General features: G+C 36.0%; 1 protein-coding gene across 7 annotated transcripts in view; it reads left to right on the forward strand.

Moving 5' to 3' along the window:
* The window catches only part of TTC17 (tetratricopeptide repeat domain 17), a 153,604-nt gene that overhangs the window by 22,127 nt on the left and 114,532 nt on the right, over positions 1-16,945 (forward strand). For all 7 annotated transcript variants that reach the window (XR_014250250.1, XM_082410417.1, XM_082410419.1 and 4 more), the window contains 3 exons: positions 10,192-10,361; positions 11,501-11,612; positions 11,843-11,974. Coding sequence is in view for 6 of the 7 variants with exons in the window: in XM_082410417.1 (XP_082266543.1) it covers positions 10,192-10,361; positions 11,501-11,612; positions 11,843-11,974 (414 nt within the window). In the remaining variant the exon portion in view is untranslated. The remainder of the gene's footprint in view (positions 1-10,191; positions 10,362-11,500; positions 11,613-11,842; positions 11,975-16,945) is intronic.

Below are 16,945 nucleotides of genomic sequence, written 5' to 3' on the forward strand. Positions count from 1 at the left end.
TCATAAACTGATTTTTCATAGTAGCAAAGAGTATTAACTATTTAAAAAAGTTTCTTTTTTCTCTCATAAAACCTGTTCTTAAAAGTTACAGTGTAAATTGAATCCAAATTTTAAGGAAACTTTAAGTTGCAGAAAAAGTAACCCAATTTGCAAAATGAGATTTAGAAATTTATTGGGAATAATAAGAGTCAGAGTCTTTGAGCGCTAGAAGGAATCATAAAGGTCATCCTCATTTTAGAAGCAAGGAAACAATTAGACCTAAAGATAGTGAATTGCCTGATTTTCACAAAACAAGTTATGGCAGAACCAGAGGCAAATGCCTTATCTCTTGGCTTAAACCAAAGGTAAAACCAAGTAGCCGTTCATTTTCTAGTTAATGTAAAAGTTCTGAATTTCACTTATATAAATTCAAACTAGTACATCTATCAGCAGCAGTAGTTATAATTGTATATTTTAAAAATTTCTGTAAATTAAGAAGGAGGAGCTTATAGTACATACTAACCAGCTATGTATAGGTAGTAGCACTTTAGGAATATTTATAAAACTTGAATACCTCACCATTTTTTAAATAGTATCTCACCTTGTTCCTACCAGTTTTGTCACTTATAAATTTGGAAATGTTGATTTTTATGAATACTAGGAAAAAGACAATAGATATATTTATTGGGCTCCATGCTGGGAAGCTTAAACACAGTGTTCAGAAAGATGCAGTGGTGCAGAAAGTAGTTTTTATTTTCAGATGCATAGACACCATTATGTATGTTTATTGTTATCTCTCTAAGCGGCAGTATTATTTAATATAAAGAAAGGAGAATTAAATTAGAGTATGTGTAGGGGGAAAATGCCATTTACCAAGTCATTGAAAATGCAAATGAAAAATATTGACTCCAATTTTTGGTTAAGGTAGTGTAATGAGTCTATACTTAGTACTTAGTTTTTACTCCTGCTTCATATACGTAGCAATGACAGATAAAAAACAAAACAGAAATCAAAATAAAATATAGTCAGGCCTAAACACAACATAAATATCTCCATAGACCAGAAATGGAACAAAACACTAAGTTGAGAATGTAGCTGAAACTGTAAACCTGCTGGTCTCAAAGGCCAGGAACAGGCTCTGGTGTCTGGTGGTTCATTTCTGTGGAATAAAGGGGATGACAATATTTCGTGCAAGATAAAGGAAGATAACCAAATTCACTACTGCTCGAAGACTAGGATGGAACTTGAAAAGAGTCTGGTGGAAAAAAAAAAAAAGCAGGAAGAAAAAACAAAACCTAATGACCAAAAAACAAACCAAACGATCCAGTGGTTCAATAATTTCATCTTCAATTTACTGAACACCATTTCAGGGTAAAATATTACTTGGGAGTAGAAACTCTAAACTAAAATTATGTAATGTGATTTTGGGCTTGGGATCTGGATAGAACCTGGAAGCAACTACAAAACTGTTAGACACAGGAGATGATCATGGAGTAGTTGGGAAGAGACAGACAGATAGGGAGAGGGGGTGAAGGATGATTCCAAGATTTTTGACCTGAGCAATTGACGTTGGATGGAGTTGGCATTAGCTGAGATATAGAAGACTGAAGGAGGTGTAGACTGGGGAGGAGTTTAGCTTCGGTATATTAAGTTTCAGATACCTTTTAGGCATCTAAGTGGAGACACTGAGTGAGGAGTTGGTTCTTCTAGTGTGGACTACTGGGTAAAGGTCTGAGCTAGAGAGATAAATTCGTTATGCATTGACATAGACATAAAGCCATGAGACTAGATAATACAGTTTATCTACAAAGTAGTGACAACTGGATGACTTCTTAGGTACCAGAAGACAGTGGAGGAATACCATCAAAGTGTTAAGTCTAGAATTTTGTATTCTTTATAATATTTTATATTCTCTTAAACCATCATTCAAGAGTGAGGACAAAGCAGTTTTCTGACATACACAGACAGTTTACTAACCACAGACCCTCACTTAAAAAAAAAAAAATTAAAGATGTACTTCTGCAAGAAGAAAAGTAAATCCAGTGGAAGTGCATAGGATGTGTAATGGTGAGTAAAAACATTGATGAAAAAGTTGCTAAATTTATTTATTTATTTTCTGTGTTTAAAAGGTAAAACTAAATAAAATTATCAGTCTGTAGGTGGGTTGGTGCATGCTCAATGATTATTTAAAGCATGTTAACTCTTTTGTTATGTTCAGGAGGCAAAAATAACTGAATAAATTAAAATCCTGTTGGAAAATGTATAGGTATACATATTAAAAATTTAAGAATATTGCTGCCTTTCAGAAGTCTTGCCAAAAGAAATATAAATCTAATCAAACCACAGTATAATTTGCTTTTCACTATAATTGGTTTCTTTTGTCATTTTATATATTCTGTGTATTTAAAAGATTATTCTAAGAAAGGATCTTTAGGTTTCATCAGACTGCCAAAGAAGTCCATGACATGAAAAAGTTAAGAACCCCTGGATCCTGGTGTCAGTATTCAGGAAATACAGAGGACAGAGGAACATGTTAAACCTGTGGGATGCAGTCAGTAAAATCTTGTAGAGTAATAAACTCTACAGGATAAGTGACCCAATTTCTTTTCAAATAAATTACAAGGATTAAAAAAAAGGAAATAGAGGGTTAACCGGAAGATTAAAGGAGACTTAAGAGACAAATTAACCAATTGCAGTGTGTGTGGACCTTTTGACTCAAACAAATTGTATTTTAAAATAAAGAGGGAAGAAACAGTTGGGAATGAACACAGACTGGATATTTAATATTAAGGAATTACTATTTTTTGCGTGTGATAATGGTGTTGTGGTATTATTTTTTTAAGAAGACAATCTTTCAGAATCATACTGAAATATTTACTGATGAAAAACTTAACCAAAAAAAGAGTAAGGACAGTAACCAAAATAATAGAAATGCACTCTATAGTTTTCAAAACTACAAACAAAGAGAAGATACAGGAGGAGGGGAGTGAATGTAGAAAGTGTATCAAAAGTGTATCAGGCAGGAAATGAGAAAAAAGCAGCAAAGAAAAAGTAAGATAAACAGAAAACCCAAAATAATATGGTTGAAATAAATCCATAAGATCAGCAATCACAATAAATATAAACAGATTAAACAAACTGATTAAAACTGGGACAATCAGATTGGATTTCTTATTTAGTTTAGCTGTATAGTACATATGAGAAATATACCTACAACAGCCTGGATATTGCCATTCTCAGTACCTGAGGGAAAAGAAAGAACATGGTGAAGCATACACTGGCTCTAAAAATGCTTCCCTCTAGAAGGCTCAGATGACGCTTCTCATGTTACATTGGCCAAAGGAAGTCGTATCGGTCACATCTGAGTCCAGCAGAACAGTGATGTAGAATTCTTTTGTAAGGAGGGGCACAAATTTGTTAATAGTAATACAGTCTACCCCAATAATTATAACAAGATAACATTTCATACCCATGAGATTGACATAAATTAAAAAGTAGGACACAGAGGGCAGACAGCAGAACCAAGAAGAACTACAGTCCTGCAGCCTGTAGAACAAAAACCACATTCACAGAAAGATGGACAAGATGAAAAGGCAGAGGGCTATGTACCAGATAAAGGAACAAGATAAAACCCCAGAAAAACAACTAAATGAAGTGGAGATAGGCAACCTTCCAGAAAAAGATTTCAGAATAATGATAATGAAGATGACCCAGGACCTCGAAAAAGAATGGAGGCAAAAATCGAGAAGATGCAAGAAATGTTTAACAAAGACGTAGAAGAATTAAAGAACACACAAACAGAGATGAAAAATACAATAACTGAAATGAAAACTACATGAGAAGGAATCAATAGCAGAATAACTGAGGCAGAAGAACGGATAAGTGACGTGGAAGACAAAATGGTGGAATTCACTGCTGTGGAACAGAATAAAGAAAAAAGAATGAAAAGAAAGGAAGACAGCCTAAAGGACCTCTGGGACAACATTAAACACAACAACATTCGCATTATAGGGGTCCCAGAAGGAGAAGAGAGAGAGAGACAGGACCAGAGAAAATATTTGAAGAGATTACAGTTGAAAACTTCCCTAACATGGGAAAGGAAATAGCCACCCAAGTGCAGGAAGTACAGCGAGTCCCATACAGGATAAACCCAAGGAGAAACACACCGAGACACATAGTAATCAAATTAGGAAAAATTAAAGACAAAGAAAAATTATTGAAAGCAGCAAGGGAAAAATGACAAATAACATACAAGGGAACTCCCATAAGGTTAACAACTGATTTCTCAGCAGAGAGTCTACAAGCCAGAAGGGAGTGCCACGATATACTTAAAGTGATGAAAGGGAAGAAACTACAACCAAGATTACTCTACCCGGCAAGGATCTCATTCAGATTCGATGGAGAAATCAAAAGCTTTACAGACAAGCAAAAACTAAGAGAATTCAGCACCACCAAACCAGCTCTACAACAAATGCTAAAGGAACTTCTCTAAGTGGGAAACACAAGAGAAGAAAAGGACCTACAAAAACAAACCCGAAACAATTAAGAAAATGGTCAAAGGAACATACATATCGATAATTACCTTAAACGTGAATGGATTAAATGCTCCAACCAAAAGACACAGGCTCACTGAATGGATACAAAAACAAGACCCACATATATGCTGTCTACAAGAGACCCACATCAGACCTAGGGACACATACAGACTGAAAGTGAGAGGATAGAAAAAGATATTCCATGCAAATGGAAATCAAAAGAAAGCTGGAGTAGCAATACTCATATCAGATAAAATAGACTTTAAAATAAAGAATGTTACAAGAGACAAGGAAGGACACTACCTAATGATCAAGGGATCAATGCAAGAAGATATAACAATTATAAATATGTGCACCCAACATAGGAGCACCTCAATACATAAGGCAGCTGCTAACAGCTATAAAAGAGGAAATCAACAGTAACACAATACTAGTGGGGGACTTTAACACCTCACTTACACCAATGGACAGATCATCCAAAATGAAAATAAATAAGGAAACAGAAGCTTTAAATGACACAATTGACCAGATAGATTTAATCGATATTTATAGGACATTCCATCCAAAAACAGCAGATTACACTTTCTTCTCAAGTATGCACGGAACATTCTCCAGGATAGATCACATCTTGGGTCACAAATCAAGCCTCAGTAAATTTAAGAAAATTGAAATCATATCAAGCATCTTTTCTGACCACAATGCTATGAGATTAGAAATGAATTACATGGAAAAAGACGTAAAATACACAAACACGTGGCGGCTAAGCAACACGTTACTAAATAACCAAGAGATCACTGAAGAAATCAAAGAGGAAATCAAAAAATACCTACAGACAAATGACAATGAAAACACGACGATCCAAAACCTATGGGATGCAGCAAAAGCAGTTCTAAGAGGGAAGTTTATAGCTATACAAGCCTACCTCAAGAAACAAGAAAAATCTCAAATAAACAATCTAACCTTACACCTAAAGGAACTAGAGAAAGAAGAACAAACAAAACCCAAAGTTAGCAGAAGGAAAGAAATCATAAAGATCAGAGCAGAAAAAAAGGAAATAGAAACAAAAAAAAAAAACAGTAGTAAAGATCAATAAAACTAAAAGCTGGTTCTTGTAGAAGATAAACAAAATTCATAAACCATTAGCCAGACTCTTCAAGAAAAAGAGAGAGAAGACTCAAATCAATAAAATTAGAAATGAAAAAGGAGAAGTTACAACAGACACCACAGAAATACAAAGCATCCTAAGAGACTACTAAAGCAACTCTATGCCAATAAAATGGATAACCTGGAAGAAATGGACAAATTCCTAGAAAGGTATAACCTTCCAAGACTGAACCAGAAAGGAATAGAAAATATGAACAGACCAATCACAAGTAATGAAATTGAATCTGTGATTAAAAATCTTCCATCAAACAAAAATCCAGGACCAGATGGCTTCACAAGTGAATTCTATCAAACATTTAGAGAAGAGCTAACACCCATCCTTCTCAAACTCTTCCAAAAAACTGCAGAGGAAGGAACACTCTCAAACTCATTCTCTGAGGCCACCATCACCCTGATACCAAAACCAGACAAAGATACTACAAAAAAAGAAAATTACACACCAATATCACTGATGAATATAGATGCAAAAATCCTCAACAAAATACTAGCAAACAGAATCCAACAGCACATTAAAAGGATCATACACCATGATCGAGTGGGATTTATCCCAGGGATGCAAGGATTCTTCAATATATGCAAATCGATCAATGTGATACACCATATTAACAAACTGAAGAATAAAAACCATATGATCATCTCAATAGATGCAGAAAAAGCTTTTGACAAAATTCAGCACCCATTTATGATAAAAAACTCTCCAGAAACTGGGCACAGAGGGAACCTACCTCAACATAATAAAGGCCATATACGACAAACCCACAGCAAACATCATTCTCAATGGTGAAGAACTGAAAGCATTTCCTCTAAGATCAGGAACAAGACAAGGATGTCCACTCTCACCACTGTTATTGAACATAGTCTTGGAAGTCCTAGCCACGGCAATCAGAAAAGGAAAAGAAGTAAAAGGAATACAAATTGGAAAAGAAGAAGTAAAACTGTCACAGTTTGCAGATGACATGATACTATACGTAGAGAATCCTAAAAATGCCATCAGAGAACTACTAGAGCTAATCAGTGAATTTGGTAAAGTTGCAGGATACATAATTAATGCACAGAAATCTCTTGCATTCCTATACACGAATGATGAAAAATCTGAAAGAGAAATTAAGGAAACACTCCCATTTACCATTGCAACAAAAAGAATAAAATACCTAGGAATAAACCTACCTAGGGAGACAAAAGACCTGTATGCAGAAAAGTATAAGACACTGATGAAAGAAATTAAAGATGATACTTACAGATGGAGAGATATACCATGTTCTTGGATTGGAAGACTCAATATTGTGAAAATGACTATACTACCCAAAGCAATCTACAGATACAATGCAACCCCTATCAAATTACCAATGGCATTTTTTACGGAACTAGAACAAACAATCTTACAATTTGTATGGAGACACAAAAGACCCCGAATAGCCAAAGCAGTCTTGAGGGAAAAAAACGGAGCTGGAGGAATCAGACTCCCTAACTTCAGACTATACTACAAAGCTACAGTAATCAAGACAATATGGTACTGGCACAAAAACAGAAGCATAGATCGATGGAACAAGATAGAAAGCCCAGAGATAAACCCACGCAGCTATGGTCAACTAATCTATGACAAAGGAGGCAAAGGCATACAATGGAGAAAAGACAGTCTCTTCAATAAGTGGTTTTGGGAAAACTGGACAGCTACATGTAAAAGAATGAAATTAGAACACTCCCTAACACCATACACAAAAATAAACTCAAAATGGATTTGAGACCTAAGTGTAAGACTGGACACTATAAAACTCTTAGAGGAAAACATAGGAAGAAAACTCTTTGACATAAATCACAGCAAGATCTTTTTTGATCCACCTCCTAGAGTACTGGAAATAAAAACAAAAATAAACAAATGGGACCTAATGAAACTTCAAAGCCTTTGCGCAGGAAAGGAAACCATAAACAAGACGAAAAGACAACCCTATAATGGGAGAAAATATTTGCAAACGAATCAACGGACAAAGGATTAATCTCCAAAATATATAAACAGCTCATGCAGCTCAATAATAAAAAAACAAACAACCCAATCCAAAAATGTGCAGAAGACCTAGATAGACATTTCTCTAAAGAAGACATACAGATGGCCAAGAAGCACATGAAAAGCTGCTCAACATCACTAATAATTAGAGAAATGCAAATCAAAACTACAAGGAGGTATCAGCTCACACCAGTTAGAATGGGCATCATCAGAAAATCTACGAAGAACAAATGCTGGAGAGGGTGTGGAGAAAAGGGAACCTGCTTGCACTGTTGGTGGGAATGTAAATTGATACAGCCACTATGGAGAACAGTATGGAGATTCTTTAAAAATCTAAAAATAGAATTACCATATGATCCAGCAATCCCACTACTGGGCATACACCCAGAGAAAACCATAATTCAAAAAGACACATGCGGGCTTCCCTGGTGGCGCAGTGGTTGAGAATCTGCCTGCCAATGCAGGGGACACGGGTTCGAGCCCTGGTCTGGGAAGATCCCACATGCCGCGGAGCAACTAGGCCCGTGAGCCACAATTACTGAGCCTGCGCGTCTGGAGCCTGTGCTCCGCAACAAGAGAGGCCGCGATAATGAGAGGCCCGCGCACCGTGATGAAGAGTGGCCCCCACTTGCCACAGCTGGAGAAAGCCCTCACACAGAAACGAAGACCCAACACAGCCATAAATAAATAAATAAATAAAAATTTTTTTAAAGTAAAATATTAAAAAAAAAAAAAAAGACACATGCACCCCAGTGTTCCTTGCAGCACTATTTACACTAGCCAGGTCATGGAAGCAACCTAAATGCCCATCGACAGATGAATGGATAAAGAAGTTGTGGTACATATATACAGTGGAATATTACTCAGCCATAAAAAGGAATGAAATTGAGTCATTTGTTGAGACGTGGATGGGTTTAAAGACTGTCATACAGAGTGAAGTAAGTCAGAAAGAGAAAAACAAATATCGTATATTAACGCATATATGTGGAACCTAGAAAAATGTTACAGATGAGCCGGTTTGCAGGGCAGAAATTGAGACACAGATGTAGAGAACAAACATATGGACATCAAGGGGGGGAAAACCGCGGCGGGGTGGTGATGGTGGTGTGCTGAATTGGGTGATTCGGATTGACATGTATCCACTGATGTGTATAAAATTGAGGACTAATAACCTGCTGTATAAAAAAAATTTTTTTAATTTAAAAAAAAGTAGGACAAAACCAAATGTTGGTAAGTTTATGGGGAGATGGATATTATCTAATCTGTTGGTAGAATTCTAGTTTTTATAACCAGTTTGAAGAGCAGATCAATGGTGACTAAATAAACTGAAAATGTATCCCATACAATCCCCTACTGGAACTCTTTTTCCCCCTACTGGAACTATTTTTCCCCCTACTGGAACTCTTACACAATGACAGTTTTATAAGAATACCATAGCACATTTAATAGCAAGAAATATTTAAAAAGAAGCAACCTAATGGTTTACAGGAAAATAAATACATTTTTATACATCCATTAGAATGAAGAATTTAGAGCTATACCGACCAATGTAGATAAATCTCAAAAACATAATATTAAGTTAAAAAAAAGAAAGTTGTCGAATGATACATACAGTATGATAGTATTTATATAAAATTTTAAAATTTGCAAAGCAATGCTATATGTTGATTTTGGATATATAGTTATAGATATATATATATAAAGTAATATTTTAAGAGAATAAGGGCAATATAGTAATATTTTATAAAAATATACATGAAAATGATGCATAAAACATTCAGGATAGTGGTAACTTTTGTTCTTTTAATTATTTATTTATTTATTTATTCTCTTGGCCGCGCCGTGCAGCTTGTGGGATCTTAGTTCCCCAACCAGAGATTGAACCCAGGCCATGGCAGTGAAAGCGCCAAGTCCTAACCGCTGGACCACAGGGGCATTCCCAGGATAGTGGTAACTTTTGGAAGGGAGAGAGGGATCTCAAAGGCAGTTAAGAGGGGCTTCAACTATTTTTTTTTTCTTTTAGAAAAATCTGGAGTATGGCCAAATGTTAAGGTAGATAGGGTGGTGGAAACATGGCTGTTACGTAATTCCTCTGTATGTTTAGAAAAAAAATTTCAGTGGCAGGAATTCTCCTGGAACACTAGTCACTTCAGGTAGCACTATCAATGCACTAGATGTCTTGAAGGACTGAAATATGACATGTTTGGACAATTCAAGGTACTTCTAATTGCTGAGCTATTCTGTGCCAGTTAAGTTGATAGATGTAGCTTTATAGATAGTCAGAGATCATATCATAAGGCACTCATGTGCCAGTATTATAAATGTCATGTTCTGTTACTTTCTGTATATGGACACCTGTTTTGAGAAGCTTATTTATGTCAACTAAGGTAACCCAGGGCATATTTTGAATTCTCTGACTTGTTCAACACATTAAATTCTCCTTTCTCTTACATGGTATCTAGGTTGAAATATTAGAAAAATCCATTTGTGTTCTTATTTTCTTCTCAACAGAAGCAATTAGTTGCTCAAAAAATTCATATAGAAGAGAATGAGGACAGAGATACAGGACTGGAACAGAGACATAATAAAGAGGATCCAGACTGCATCAAAGCCAAGGTACCCTTAGGGGACCTAGATCTGTATGATGGCACATACATAACTTTGGAGAGCAAAGATATCAGGTAAAGAAATTCTCTTTCCAAACATAAAGTACGTCTTCCTGAACAGACCTTTCTCGAATCAATTAGAAGTTGTTTCTCTAATGAGAAAAAGCTTCAATCACTGATGACTTTATTGAAATTTGAAAGTTCAAAATGTATACTATGTATAGAATTCTTACAAATCAATTAAAAATATTTAATACCACAGTAGAAAATTGAACAATTTATGGTAAAAAAAAATGCAAATGGCCAATAAACATGTGGAAAAAATATTTCTCAGTAATGATCAAATAAGTGCATACTAAGACATATTTTTCATCTCTCAAATTGAAAAAAAATGTTTAAAAATCAATAACTGGTAAAAATGTAGAAAGACTATATAGAAGTGTAAACTGGTTTAACATTTCTACAAAGAGTTGAGCAGTGTTATATTAGCTTATGAAAAGTCCACAGTCGTTTTTTTTAATTAATTAATTAATTTGTTTGTTTGTTTTTGGCTGCGTTGTGTCTTCGTTGCTGCGCGTGGGCTTTCTCTAGTTGCGGCGAGCGGGGGCTACTCTTCATGGCGGTGCGCGGGCTTCTTGTTGTGGAGCACAGGCTCTAGGCGTGCGAGCTTCAGTAGTTGTGGCTTGCGGGCTCTAGAGCACAGGCTCAGTAGTTGTGGTGCACAGGCTTAGTTGCTCCGCGGCATGTGGGATCTTCCCAGACCAGGGCTCGAACCCATGTCCCCTGCACTGGCAGGCAGATTCTTAACCACTGCACCACCGGGGAAGTCCAGAGTCCACAGTCTTAACGGTTTGTGACTTAACCTATTTTCTCCCTAACCATTTTTATTTTAAATTTATTTGGCTGCTCTGGGTCTTAGTTGTGGCACGCGGGATCTTTGTTGCAGCGTGCACGATCTTTTAGTTGCGGCATGCATGTGGGATCTTGTTCCCTGACCAGGGGTCGAACCCCGGGCCCTCCCTAACTTTTGATATATCTCCTTTAAGTTGAACTCTCAAAATATTTTGCTCTAACAACAGCTCTACGAAAAAAGTATGCATGTTGACTAATATTGGTTGTAAAGTGAGATGCTATGAGAATATGATTTAATTAGGGAAAAATTGGACATATCTTTGCTTTTCATTCATTCATTACTTCTTGCCTCTTGATTTTAGCCCTGAAGATTATATAGACACAGAATCTCCTGTCCCTCCAGACCCTGAGCAGCCTGATTGTACTAAAATTCTAGAACTTCCATATAGTATACATGCTTTTCAGCACTTGCGAGTAAGTAGAGAAATTTGGGGGGTTTTGTTTGTTTTCATTTTTTTCTTTAATCTCTTGCTTATACATACTCTTTTTTCTTCTCTCCTTCCAAACAGCTTTATAATTTAACAAACATCTCCTATTTCTTAAAATTCCTTCAAATTAAATGCCATAAGATACCAAATTACTTGTGATTTCTAATGTCTTATAATCTCCTTTTTCTGTTTTTTTCAATTTTTTCTTCTCTTCAGGGTGTACAAGAGAGAGTTAATCTTTCTGCACCTCTACTACCTAAAGAAGATCCAATCTTCACATATCTATCTAAACGGTTAGGAAGGAGTATAGATGACATAGGTCACCTCATTCATGAAGGCCTACAGAAGGTAAGTCGTAAATGACTTAAAGAGCCCGGATGAACAGAAGATATTTTTCTCTCAGAAAATACCTACCTAGCTTGTTTTTGTCTAGAGAGTGATTTAAAATCATGATTACAGTAATATAAACTGTATAGTTCAAAGTTAGAAGCATTGATAATCCAGTCCCCTTTACCAGGACAAGATGCTGAAAAGTTTTATTTAAACTAATTCACGAAAAAACAAATTATAAACTAATATAAGCAACAGGGCTTATAAGCTAGATTATATATTTTGAGTGTGAAAGAACATTAACATTAGTGTCTTTGATATATGTCTACACACAGGAAATATATAGATTATCACTGTTCTCTGAACAGGAAAAAGAATCACCACTAACAATAAAATCTTCATGTAATTTTAAGGGAACATCTACTTTAAAATAATGAAATGGGGAATTATGTAACAGGACCCAAGAATTTAAAGGTATCATTCAGGATAACATGTGGGAATTTAGAAAATAGTTTTTGCTCTTCTCTGTGCCTAAGGAGATTCGTAAAATGCAGGCTAGTTTCTAAGCACTATTATAGTGGTACTAAGTAAAATGTGTAATTGTAACATTTATATACAGTTTACCCAAATATATATTTATATGTTTATTCAAATGCATTATATATTATAGGATTATTTTTGTAGCTAAGTTACCTGTTTCATATTGTTTTTCTGAAGGTAATGTAAAATATTGCATCCCCAGAATTGATAAGTAATAAGGAAAAACTGGCCTGGGATTTAAGATACCGTTCAGAGAATTGTTAGTTGAAAGTAGATCATCGTGGTAAATGCTCTATAGCAAATTAAAATAGAGGGTAATTGGGTGGCTTCTTTAGGTTGAGCAGTTGGGGTTATCCTCTCTGGAAAGATGAAATTTAAGCTGATACTTGAATGACAAGAAGGAACCAAAAGTCAAAGATCAAGGAAGAGCATTCTAGGCTGAAGAATGAGCAAAGGCCCTGAAGCCTTAATGAGCTTGGTAGTATATTAGTTAGCTCAGGCTGCCATCACAAAATACCACAGACTGTGTGGCTTAAACAACAGAAATCTATTTCTCACAGTTCTGGGTGCTGGAAAGTCCAAGATCATGTTGCTGGCTGATTCGGTTCCTGGTGAGGACTCTCTTTCTGGCCTGTAGATGGCCACCTTCTGGCTGTGTCCTTACATGGCTTCTTCTCAGGGTGTACATGGGGAGGGAGGGAAGGAGGGAGGGAGGGAGAAAAAGAGAGATAAATCTTCCTCTTATAAGGGGACTGGCCCTATTGTATTTTTAACCTTTATCACCACTTCAGAGGCCCTATCTTCAAATATAGTCACATTGAGGGTTAGGGCGTCCATATATGAATGGTTAGAGACACATTCAGTATATAACAAGTGTTATGTAATTAAATTCAGGTCAGTATGGCTGGAGCTTGGTGAGCAAAGGGGAGGATGATAGGGAATGAAGCCAAAGAAGTAGGCCAGGGCCAGACTATGTAGGGCTCTGAAAGCGAAAGTTAGGACTTTGAATTTTATTCCAAGTGTGCTGAGAAGCTGGAGCAGAGGAGTAACATAATTTAATTAGTACTTTTAAAAGTACACTCTCAAACTTATATGGAGAAATGACTAAAGGAGGCCAAAACTGGAAGTAGACCATTAGAAGGCTAGTGCAGTAATTCACGAGAGAAATGAAGATGGTTTGGACTAGAATGGTTAGTAGTGGAAATGAAGGAACTTAAACTATTTCAGGAAATGTTTAGAAGTTTAGAAGCTGATTAATTAGATATGGGGAATGAGAGAAAAAGAGAAATCAAGGGTAATACCTTAATTTTTGGCTTGAGCAACTTGGAGGAGCAGGGTTGGGGTGAGAGAAGATAAGATAGAGTTCTATTTTGGTCAAGTTAAATCTGAAATACCTATATGAGTCTGGAATTCCAGTAGAGGTCAGAGCTGGGTATATAGATAGAGAATAATTGTTAAGTAGGGAGTATTTGTAGCCATGGGATTACATAAGGTCATCTGGAGAAGAGTGAAGTTTGAGAAGAAGTCCTGGGTCCTCCTACATTATCTATCAAGCAGAGGGGGAAGGGCCAGCAGAAAAGATCCAAAGGATGTCCAGAAGGATGTGATATTCTAAGAGCCAAGGGAAAAAATGTGTTCCAAAGAGAGAATAATTAATAGTGACATTTGAACATTTATAGATTTGAGAGGAGATTTTATGAGAAATCTTTTTTTAATTTTTAATTTAATTTTATTTATTTTTTATACAGCAGGTTCTTATTAGTTATCTGTTTTATACATATTAGTGTATACATGTCAATCCCGATCTCCCAATTCATCACACCACCACCCCCACCACCACTTTCCCCCCTTGGTGTCCATATGTTTGTTCTCTACGTCTGTGTCTCTATTTCTGCCCTGCAAACTGGTTCATCTGTACCATTTTTCTAGGTTCCACATATATGCATTAATATACGATATTTGTTTTTCTCTTTCTGACTTACTTCACTCTAAATGACAGTCTCTAGATCCATCCACGTCTCTACAAATGACCCAATTTCGTTCATTTTATGGCTGAGTAATATTCCATTGTATATATGTACCACATCTTCTTTATCCATTCGTCTGTCGATGGGCATTTAGGTTGCTTCCATGACCTGGCTATTGTAAATAGTGCTGCAGTGAACATTGGGGTGCATGTATCTTTTTGTTTTTTTGTTTTTTTGTTTTTTGTCTGTGAAATATATTAAAACTTTGCTGATGACAGTTGGAAATCAAAACATTAAAACTTTTAACATAATAAAATGGCTGTGTTTGTGAAGATTTTTTAAAAGTTTCCTAAACCAATAAGGGAGAAAAATTGAAAGGTAGTGAGTATAATACAAATTAAACATCAATTGAAAATAGGAGTCAGTGTGTTAAAAAAAAAATTAACAGGTTGGTCAGGTATAAAGGAGGTCATCTTAAATTTCTAATACTGTTACAGTATGTACAGCACAGCTGAGGTAGGGTGATGGACAGTATGACCTCTTGAAGCCCTTTACAATCTTTCTTTTTTTTTAATTTAATTTTATTTATTTTTTTATACAGCAGGTCCTTATTAGTCATCAATTTTATACTCATCAGTGTATACATGTCAATCCCAATCGCCCAGTTCATCACACCACCACCCCCACCCCCCAGCTGCTTTCCCCGCTGGGTGTCCATATGTTTGTTCTCTACATCTGTGTCTCAATTTCTGCCCTGAAACCAGTCCATCTGTACCATTTTTCTAGGTTCCACATATATCTGTTAATATACGATATTTGTTTTTCTCTTTCTGACTTACTTCACTCTGTATGACAGTCTCTAGATCCATCCACGTCTCTATGAATGACCCAATTACGTTCCTTTTCATGGCTGAGTAATATTCCATTGTATATATGTACCACATCTTCTTTATCCATTCGTCTGTCGATGGGCATTTAGGTTCCTTCCATGACCTGGCTATTGTAAATAGTGCTGCAAGGAACATTGGGGTGCATGTGTCTTTTTGAATTATGGTTTTCTCTGGGTATATGTCCAGTAGTGGGATTGCTGGAACATATGGTAATTCTATTTTTAGTTTTTTAAGGAACCTCCATACTGTTCTCCATAGTGGCTGTATAAATTTACATTCCCACCAACAGTGCAAGAGGGTTCCCTTTTCTCCACACCCTCTCCAGCATTTGTTGTTTGTAGATTTTCTGATGATGCCCATTCTAACTGGTGTGAGGTGATACCACATTGTAGTTTTGATATGTATTTCTCTAATAATTAGTGGTGTTGAGCAGCTTTTCATGTGCTTCTTGGCCATCTGTATGTCTTCTTTGGAGAAATGTCTATTTAGATCTTCTGCCCATTTTTTGATTGGGTTATTTGTCTTTTTAATATTGAGCTGCATGAGCTGTTTATATATTTTGGAGATTAATCCTTTGTCCGTTGATTCGTTTGCAAATATTTTCTCCGATTCTGAGGGTTGTCTTTTCGTCTTGTTTGTAGTTTCCTTTGCTTTGCAAAAGCTTTGAAGTTTCATTAGGTCCCATTTGTTTATTTTTGTTTTTATTTCCATTACTCTAGGAGGTGGATCAAAAAAGATCTTGCTGTGATTGATGTCAAAGAGTGTTCTTCCTATGTTTTCCTGTAAGAGTTTTATAGTGTCCGGTCTTACATTTAGGTCTCTAATCCATTTTGAGTTTATTTTTGTGTATGGTGTTAGGGAGTGTTCTAATTTCATTCTTTTACATGTAGCTGTCCAGTTTTCCCAAAACCACTTATTGAAGAGACTGTCTTTTCTTCATTGTATGCCTTTGCCTCCTTTGTCATAGATTAGTTGACCATAGGTGTGTGGGTTTATCACTGGGCTTTCTATCCTGTTCCATTGATCTGTATTTCTGTTTTTGTACCAATACCATATTATCTTGATTACTGTAGCTTTGTAATATAGTCTGAAGTTAGGGAGTCTGATTCCTCCAGCTCCGTTTTTTTTCCCTCAAGACTGCTTTGGCTATTCGGGGTCTTTTTTGCCTCCATACAAATTTTAAGATTTTTTTTTTCTAGTTCTGTAAAAAATACCACTGGTAATTTGGTAGGGATTGCATTGAATCTGTAGGTTGCTTTGGGTGCTATAGTCATCTTCACAATATTGAGTCTTCCAATTCAAGAACATTGTATATTTCTCCATCTGTTTGTGTCATCGTTAATTTCTTTCATCATTGTGTTATAGTTTTCTGAGTACAGGTTTTTACCTTTGTAGGTAGGTTTATTCCTGGGTATTTTATTCTTTTTCTTGCAGTGGTGATTGGAATTGTTTCCTTAATTCCTCTTTCTGATCTTTCGTTGTTAGTGTATAGGAATGCAAGAGATTTCTGTGCATTAATTATGTATCCTGCAGCTTTACCAAGTTCATTGATTAGCTCTAGTAGTTTTCTGGTGGCACCTTTAGGATTCTCT

This window comes from Balaenoptera physalus (assembly GCF_965194825.1).
Source record: "Balaenoptera physalus genome assembly, chromosome: 10".
Lineage (NCBI taxonomy): Eukaryota > Metazoa > Chordata > Mammalia > Artiodactyla > Balaenopteridae > Balaenoptera > Balaenoptera physalus.